We start from the raw sequence: 9,491 nt of genomic DNA, 5'->3' as shown, positions 1-9,491 counted from the left end.
TCTGGGTTTATTTGTTTACAAGCGGATTACGTCAGCTCCTCCCTCTCTGCGAGGCCTCTGGATCCGCCCCCTGGGTCCTTTTCCCCGCCCCCTCCGGCACCGAATCTGCTTGCGTCACAATGGTGTGATCTCCGGATTGGCTAGAGTCGGCCGTCACGCTCCGAGTACGTCACTTCCTTCCATAGTGCTATAAAAGCTACTGCACGGCGGCGGCATCTCTGCACCCCCCGGAGCTGGAAATGCTACTCTTGGGATCTTCGGAAGCTACGGAGCTGGAGGCGGAGGCGGCTGGGGAGGTCCGAGCGATGTGACCGGGCCGCCGTCACTCGTCTTTTCCTCTCTCCTGCCGCCTCCTGTTTCGAAAATAACTTTTTAAAAACTCTATAAAGGAAAAAAAAAAGTAGCCGCTTACTCTTCACACCCGCCCCTTCCTCTCGGCCGTCTGGTCTGTGAGGGAGCCCGGGGTGGCCGCTCCGCCGTCGGGGCCGAGCCCCGGCCGCCCCGGGCCGCCCCCGGCCGCCGCCCCCATGCATCCCTTCTACACTCGGGCCGCCACCATGATAGGCGAGATCGCCGCCGCCGTGTCCTTCATCTCCAAGTTCCTCCGCACCAAGGGGCTCACGAGCGAACGACAGCTCCAGACCTTCAGCCAGAGCCTGCAGGAGCTGCTGGCAGGTGAGCGGGCGCGGGGCCCGGCGCTTCGGGGGACGCGGGGCTCTCTCGCCGTCGGGGCCGCGGAGCCTCGTAGGCGGCTGGGCTCCCGCCTCACCGGGCTGAGCTCCTTACGGGTCCCGGGCTGCCGAGGGGTGCGGGGCCGGGCCGAGGGGCGAAGAAAACACGCACAACAAAGAACTGAGGCGGGCCGCGGCGGGATCAGCTGTCCGAGGGCCGTCGGCGGCGGGCGAGGGGACAAAGGAGCCTCGGGGCTGGGGTGGGTGCGACGCCCCCTCCCCCCGCCCCGCGACCGTTGCGGGGTCGGCGGCCGGGCCCGGGCTGGGGAGGGCGCCGCGGCCAGATCCGACTGGGACAGACTGGAGTCTCCGCACCGTCTGCCCCTGCCCATTAATCATCGGATTTGTCACCGGCACTGTTCGGCCCTGCCCAGAACGGTGGTTTAGGGTTTCTTGTTTTCCTTCCCTTCGGGGTTAACAGTCCCGCGGCGCTTCTCTCCCAGGCCTTAAACTCCCATTGTGTGCGGCCAGGGTGGGGTGGAGAGAGTGAAAGCTTCCCGCCTTGGCTGCCGTCGGGCTCCGGGCTGGCCGGGGTGATAGCGCGCCCGCTCCCGGATGTGGCGGCCCGGCCTGCCCGAGGGTTCCTGGACCCCAATCCGACCTCCATTGCCCTCTGTAGTTTCTCTAAACCCTGCCCGCTCGCTCTCTATCGTGGCGCGCACGGCACGGCAGGCACAGCAGCGAATGCCATCCTGGACGTTTTCTAAAGTTGGTAGTTTTCGTTTTCCCTCCTCGAAAGAGCCAGCAGCGCGATCTGAGCTTTGTTTCTCTGTTCTTTTCTTCCATAGAACATTATAAACATCACTGGTTCCCAGAAAAGCCGTGCAAGGGATCAGGTTACCGTTGTATTCGCATCAACCATAAAATGGATCCTCTGATTGGACAAGCGGCACAGCGGATTGGACTGAGCAGTCAGGAGCTGTTCAGGCTTCTCCCAAGTGAACTCACACTCTGGGTTGACCCCTACGAAGTGTCCTACAGAATCGGAGAGGATGGCTCCATCTGTGTGCTGTACGAAGCCTCACCAGCAGGAGGTAGCACTCAAAACGGCACCAACGTCCAAATGGTAGACAGCAGGATCAGCTGTAAAGAGGAACTTCTCTTGGGCCGAACCAGCCCTTCGAAAAACTACAATATGATGACTGTATCAGGTTAAGATATGGTCTGTGGATCGATCATCTTATAATGGATGGATAAATTTGATTTTTGCTTTGGGTGGGCTCCTCTTGGGGATGGATTATGGAATTTAAACCATGTCACAGCTGTGAAGATCTGGCACAAGATAGAGTGGTAAAAAAATTTTTTTTCTAAGTGACAGTGCCATAGTTTGGACAGTACCTTTCAATGATTTTAATAGCCTGTGAGTCCAAGTATATGATCTACTTGCCAGGGAGCGAGGTCCTAGACTGGTTTCAGTTTCTCCCACACACCTAAATTTTTACATCAGTCCTTCTAAGGAAAATACGTATTTCAGAACACGTTTCTCTGCTGTAGATCTTGCAGAGGAATTTGCACTATTACACTTGAAAATTGTTACCGGTAACCTTTTTTGGCAGCTCAGTAGGAAAGTTCGTTTTAAACATTGTAATACTGGAAATTTTATGACAAGACTTTTACCTAGCACTTAAATATGTAAAAATGTACATAAAGGCAAACTAGTAAGCATGACCTGCGGAAATGGTCAGACCTTGTATTGTGTTTTTGGCTTTGAAAGTAGCAAGTGACCAGAATCTGCCATGGCAACAGGCTTTAAAAAGACACTGTCTCAACTGTGGTGTTAGCACCAGCCAGCTCTCTGTACATTTGCTAGCTTGTAGTTTTCTAAGACTGAGTAAACTTCTTATTTTTAGAAAGTGGAGGTCTGGTTTGTAACTTTCCTTGTACTTAATTGGGTAAAAGTCTTTTCCACAAACCACCATCTATTTTGTGAACTTTGTTAGTCATCTTTTATTTGGTAAATTATGAACTGGTGTAAATTTGTACAGTTCATGTATATTGATTGTGGCAAAGTTGTACAGATTTCTATATTTTGGATGAGAAATTTTTCTTCTCTCTATAATAAATTGTTTCTTATCTTGGCATTTTAATCAATCTCTTGTCATGATTATACAGGCTCAGCTAAATCTTTTTCTTAGACTTAGAGTCTATAAGATATGGATGTCACTTGCTGTCTGATCACACTGCAGGAAACATTTGAGGAATGAAAGTGATCTCTGTGTATACGTACTTAGGCGCTAGAGCAAACAGGTAACCTGTTTTTTAAAGGTCTAAATTCAAAACATGGACACAGTCACAGGCTAAGGATCTCATGAAATGAAGAGGCAGACGTAACATCTTCCAAAAAAAGCAATGGTGCTTAAAAGGATTACACACATTGGTTTTCTGTTGAACTGAAGATACATAAATGGTCCATTCTGGTCCGCCTTTGAGAACCCAGTTTTGCCCCCTTGGGTTTGCCCTTGATTAGAATCTCCTGAGGCAGGTGACCCATAGTCTTAACTATTGCAGAGAGATTGGTTGGTTTTTTTTTTTTCTTTTCATCACCTGCAAGATTTACATAAAAATCTCTTAAGCTGGAATTCAACAAAAAGGTATGTTTATGAACTTTTCTCAAAAGTTGAAATGCTTGTTTACTGGATTCATACATATTTCAGATAAGTTCAAAGAACCTAAGTGAGTGTTGAGTGCTATAATATAGGTTAAAAGATAACACCCTGCCCTGTGTAATAAAGACTTGATTTTTTGTTGTTGTAGAGGATAACAAGTGATACTTAGATGGAAATTGAAAGTGGAGAATTTAGAGTTTTGCTGTGCAGTTAAACCATACACAGTAGTGACTTGTTTTGGTTTACACTATGTGTGAACACATTAAAAATACGTTGCACAATTTAAATTCAGTAATTGACATCAATATTCCCAGATAAATATGACCATTTTTGCTACTGATAAGGTTACATTTTTGTAATTGTGTGAACCACACAGATATAGCTTAAGCGTACCAAGTATTTAGAATATACATGGTGTCTATGTACACTGACAGCCCACTCTTGGCAGTTTTAATTCTTACACCCACAATAAAATTGTTACAGTTTTAGTTTTTTGAAAGCCTCACATTTTTTTCCAACTCAATTTTAGAATATAAACAACTGGTAGTGTAGTTTTTACATGGCCTGGTGTGGAGTGCTAGCTGCCTGCCTCCCTTTAGGGAGCTCCTTGGGGCCTGGAGTCCCGAGGGTGACCTGACGGCCCTGGAGGCACACATCTGAGGACCTGAAACTATTTTTTTTTTTCCAGGTAGCCTTTTCTCAAGCAGAGAATTGTTTTTGAAGGTCTTAACATCTGACTACTTTTAAAATCTAGTACAAAGGGAACTACTGTAAGATTACTTTAGACTTGAGGTGATGCTGGCATGTGAGAGGCTGTTTACTAAGTTCCTCTTTAGGAGGCTTGCAGACATCACTCAGGCCTAGCTTCCAGCTGTTTCCTGTGCCTTTAACCTTGCGTCCCCCAGACAATTAAGCAGCCTGTGGCCACAGTACAGTAGCTGTTGGATGTTTCTTTTTCACTGCTTGTGGGGAATGTTCTGCCTAGCGATTTGGACAAAAATATTTTAGAGCCAGATGTATATGCACGTGCACGTGTGTGCACGTAGTCATTTATACCAGTTGTGTGTGCTTTTAAATATACAGTTTACAAAGGTTTTATACTGCCTGAGTTAAAAAAAAAAAAAAAAACCTTTTAGGAAGGATGATTGCTTTCAAATGGTTAACTGCTGGCATCAGAATTTCAGTCATGGTTGGCAATTTCTTGGAGAGATGTTAATGTTTCTGTTTTAACAGATAGTTTTAAACATTATTTTCTTTGGAATGTTGTGTTCAGTGATGCTGAAGCAAGGCTTGGTGGTGGATTGCACAGTGAACGTTATGGTAGTTCTCACAGGTTAATGTGACTGTTACCTCTCCTTTGGAAAGGGAATGGTGTATCCTTTATTGGAAAGACCACCCCATGTGCAAAATGGTTTTGTTACCCTTGGCACTACTGGTTTCCTTATACTACCATAACTTACATGTTGCAAGGAATTAATTTTTTGTGTATAGGTATTGCATATTATGGAATTGGCTTTCAAATTAAAAGGAAGAAATCAGTATTCTTGAGTATTTAATAACTAATAGTTTTCACATATTGTGATCTTAGGTACAAATAATTTGATTTTTTTTCCTTGGTGATTTTAATGCCTCAGCCTCTCTACACTTTACAAACTGTAAGGGAAGCTTCTATTTTATATATTGCTGTTTAAAGATGTTTCTTTACCCCTTTCCCTTCTACTTCAGATGGTGGGATAAAATGTTCTTGGTAGGTATATGGAGAGAATTTCTTAGGAGTTTTCTCTGCGCAGGTGACTTCAAAAGTATCTCAAACCAGTCGTGCTGGTACATGTCCATCGCCCCAGCCCTTGGGAGGCTGAGGCAGGAGGATCACCAGTTTGAGGCCGGCCTTGATTGATTACAGTGAGATCACATCTCAAAACAAAACACAACACAAGTTACACTGAAGATATACAGACTACAAATAGTTTAGACTTAGTGTTTGCGGTTGAACTGTTATATATAGCTGATATTGAAATACAGCTGGCTTATTTTCATTTTTGAGTATAATGTAACTTAATTTTTAAAAGTAAAGTAGTTTTTGCTACTAATTTGAGCTACCTAACAGATCTTCAGTCTTTTAATAAATGAGACCAAAAAATCTGTATAAATTACAATTTCTGGTTATATTTATAGATGTTCATATTTTCTTCTGTGAATAACAAGGTGACCAGCTTGTTGAAGTTATTTGGTGTCTTTCAGATGCTTCTAGATGAATGAGCTTAGATGTATTAATAGAATGATGTCATTTCCTGTACAGACCGTTTGTGTAGTAATAACACCAGCTCTCTTTTTTTTTTATTAACTTAGTATATCAATTTCTTTTTGCATTGATCAAAGTGTCAAACAGGAATAACATAAGGTTTGCATTCATGGGATTCTAAAGTTTTTTTTAAATTTTCACTCCTTCCCATTATGATTGCATAATCTTAAGGAACATTCTGGAGTTCATCCTCTGACCCGGATCTGAGCCTTTCTGTGACATGGAACATCCTACTATGGATGGTGCCATGCTCCTTGGGAAATTCTTTGTGCTTACAGGAAGTACTGTTCCTGAAAGGTGGACAGGTTTGAGCAGGGCTGGGTAGGAAATGAGAGGATGGGGAGATGAGAAGTGGGCAGGAGCTGAGAAGGAAGGAATTTGCAGGTTGAGTGGTGGCTCACCTGCTGTGACCATAGATGTGCACAACACCAGTGTTTAGCAGAGTTTGAGGACCCCCTACCTTAGGGATTCTGCAGCTCGTCCTTTCTAGACAGACTGCTCTCCTTCATGGGACTGTGCAGGTCAAAGTGGAGTACAGATTCGCAGGCCTGTTGCAGCCTGGCCTGGGAGGTGTGGAGGAGAAACATGAATTGAGCATATTCTTAAAACTAAGAAAACTGGACAGCACATATACTCCTTTTTCTTTCAGTGTTGTTTAAGGTGAGATTATTTTTTAAACTGTTGATGTAATCCACATGTTGAGCATAAACTCCTACCTTGCACTCTTAAATTGTGCAGGTGGTTTGGGACCCTATTCTCAGTGGTGGAAGGATGATTTGTTTTTTGCATTTTTTTATTGGTGCATTTTTGTATGCATAATGATCACATTCGTCACAGACTTTGTACCTATACGTGATCTATCTTGCTGCTGCTTTTTTTCCCATTCCCTCCCCTCCCTCTAAGCCTTCTTTCCCCCTTATTTACAAAGGTTTGTTTCCACTTTTTCTTTCTTTCTTTCTCGTCCCCTCGTTCCTCCCTCCCACCCCCATTTCCCTTTTCATTGGGAAGAAGGATTAAGAGTAGATCAGACCAGACCTCTAATATCACAGTAGGGGCCACCAGGCAGGAGAAACAGCTGAGTTTGGAGAATATTACATCAAGCATTACTTAGTTGAAATTGTTAACATTGATGGAAGACATTGTTCACCCATGGTTCATTTAATTTTAATGATTCTCTTGATAGCCATCTCGAAAGTTAGGACATTCTCTTAAAATATTTTTGCATATGTTTTCATCTGTGTATATAAAATAGCACATGGTATGCTTTATAGAAACAGATATTCATATATTGGCAGTACAGTAAACATTTTATTGATGGAGTTTATGGTCAAAATGTTTAGAGACTTTATTTCTGTAGGTAATTATTCAAGTAGGTGATTATTTGCTCTCCTAAGAGTAACTTGTAATTATGTTTTTCCTTTAGGGCATAAGTTTCAAAATGAGAAGCTATTGTAGCAATATAAAGAAGATGGCTTTTATGATTTTAGCTTTCCTCTACAGTCCTTATTTTATAAATAATCTTACAGGAAACAGATAGCAAACATGAAGCCTGATTACCAACTCAAAATCTATTTGTTGCTATAGAATCAACTGTGCTGTTGTGTTGAAATTCACATTTTTTAGGAATTAACAGTAACTTGTAAAACCTTGAGTTTTTGTAACACTACTATATTCTAAGAGAACTTAATTATTGTAAATTTGAGATTATTTTGTGTAGTACAGTGTAGCTAGAAGTCCTGTATCTTTTCCTTCTTGTTCGGAGCTATCTTTGTATTTTTGGAAGGCAAGATGACTAACAAATTGGACTTTATTTGAGGAGATTCCATAAATGGGCATAATTCTAAACTGATTAGACTTGACAATTGCACCGTAAGTAGGACTGAATGTATTTTCTGGTTTTCCTGATTTATGGCAGTTTTGTGCCTTGAAGTCAATAGACTAAATGGAGTTGTATTTCCTATAAATTGTACTTGAGAGCTTTCAGGTTATCAATATATATTCTAGTTTGACCTTCCAACAACTGAGTGAGGTTGACGGGTCAGCGTTTTTAATCTTCATTTTTTAGATGGAAAGCTAAGCTTAATTTGCCCCAAAGGCCAACAGCTTGTAGCTGGCAAAGGAGCAACTTGGAACTCAGTCCTTCTCACTCCCAAACCTAAGCTCTTTGTTCTAATGGCACCAGGGATCAAATTTAGGGCCTTCTCACTAAGCTATATTCAAGGCCCTTTTTATGTTTTGTTTTGTGACAGGGTCTTGCTGAATTGCTTCAACTTTCAGGGTGCTGGCCTTACAGGCATGCACCTCCATGCCTGGGTAGAACTCTTAGTATATTGAGGTGTATGGTTTTATTAGCTTTAAGGCATATGGTTTCACATTGAAGGAATGTGTTTTTCTCCCTTTTTTTTTAAACTGTCTTTGCTAGTTGGCTATCTTTGGTCATTTCCAGTCTTAAAACTCTCGCTTTCCATACCCAGGAGGCATATGACTATTTATAAGGTGCCGCCTTTCATTGAGAAGCAGTTAGAATTTAGTGGAAAGAGTACACAGATGAATGAGTTAGTAGTCTTGGCTGTGAGTGTGGCTTTGTTTTGTTTTTTGGAGGCAGTCTCATTACAGAGCTCAGACGGCCCTCAAACTCACTTGTAGTCTAGGCTGGCTTCAGACTCAGTGGTGATCCTCCTGTTTCAGCCTCCCAAGTGCTAGGATTGCAGATATAAACCACCATGCTGAGATCAGCTTGTGGCTTTAGAGCAGTTATTGAACCTCTCTAAGCCCATCACTCTATATAAATATAGGTATAGTAAGTTTGTTGTCAAGGTCAAATAAACATGAAAACGTGTAACAGTGAGTGGTTGGATTTTGGGGATTTGAATATTCTATCATGGAGGATGATTAAATATGATTTTTTTCTTTGCGAAAATGGGGTCATGTCTGGAGTTTCTTCAAAGTCTACTTTAGCAGTAGGTACAAGAAATATACGATTGTGAGATACTATAGGAAATAAAATGAATCTGTCCCCCTTCTCAAAGAGTGGAAATCCGGATAACCCAATCCTTGCAGACTTTTCCAAGCCAGTGCTTAACACTGGCTTTTAGAGCTATTTTCTCAGTGAAAAGGAAAGGATCCTTCAGATGCTTTGTCTACACGGAAGATACCGTTAAGTTGAGCAGTGGAGTGATGCTACCAGGACACGGCGGTGTAGCCCTGCACAGGGCGTGCACGTATCCACTGTACCTTCAGCCCTTTGTTCTATGAAGCTGACTTTTCCCAGGGTTTCAGTCCGTTGGCCATGAGATTTGCAAGAGATTTCCGAACAGTGCTTTTCAAACAGAGCTCAGGGGTTCTCCGTCTCTTTAATCTAGAATGGGGTGAGGGTTTCCTTGACTGTAAAGTGGTACCAGTTTGGATTTGAGTTTCTTCTTGCAGTGTAACCTGAGGGAACGTTCACTTGAGTCGTAGCAATATAATTGATGTCCCCCTTCAGTCATAAATGAACTACAGACCATGGATTCTTTGGTTTCAACCCGAGTGCTGCTTTCTGAGTGAAGATGTCCTCACTGAATACGTGCTGGTGGCTTGGACAGCGTCACTGCCGTCTCCATGAAACCCATGTTCCGCGTGCACTGCTTCACGCTGATTTATTTTGCAAGAGTATGGGAGAGAGAGTCCAAGGGACTTGGAGGCAAAATTCCCCTTGGCCCTTTGGGAAGCCTTGCTCCGTAAAGCCCCAGCAGGTTCAGGGCCTGCTTCAAGTTGTGCATACCTTTGTACATCATTGTGCTCCCACAGTGTCTGAGATTTGATGTGAGATTATGCATTTGGAACCAATTAGAAGAAGGGTGGCCAGCGCTG

The 9,491-nt window shown here is 43.3% G+C and overlaps 1 protein-coding gene across 1 annotated transcript; it reads left to right on the top strand.

The window, feature by feature from the left end:
- Window positions 1–210: 210 nt before the first annotated feature.
- Btg1 (BTG anti-proliferation factor 1) lies at window positions 211–2,818 on the top strand. Its single transcript, XM_003475822.5, has 2 exons — window positions 211–675; window positions 1,520–2,818. Exons 1-2 carry the CDS (start codon window positions 528–530, stop codon window positions 1,885–1,887), a joined length of 516 nt encoding a protein of 171 aa, XP_003475870.1. The 5' UTR covers window positions 211–527; the 3' UTR covers window positions 1,888–2,818.
- Window positions 2,819–9,491: the final 6,673 nt, after the last annotated feature.

Source organism: Cavia porcellus, unplaced genomic scaffold (assembly GCF_034190915.1).
Source record: "Cavia porcellus strain 051 isolate PalLab524CR breed Dunkin Hartley unplaced genomic scaffold, mCavPor4.1 scaffold_8, whole genome shotgun sequence".
Classification (NCBI taxonomy): domain Eukaryota; kingdom Metazoa; phylum Chordata; class Mammalia; order Rodentia; family Caviidae; genus Cavia; species Cavia porcellus.
The sequence above is the reverse complement of the archived record's forward strand: the minus strand, read 5'-3'. Positions and strand labels throughout refer to the sequence as shown.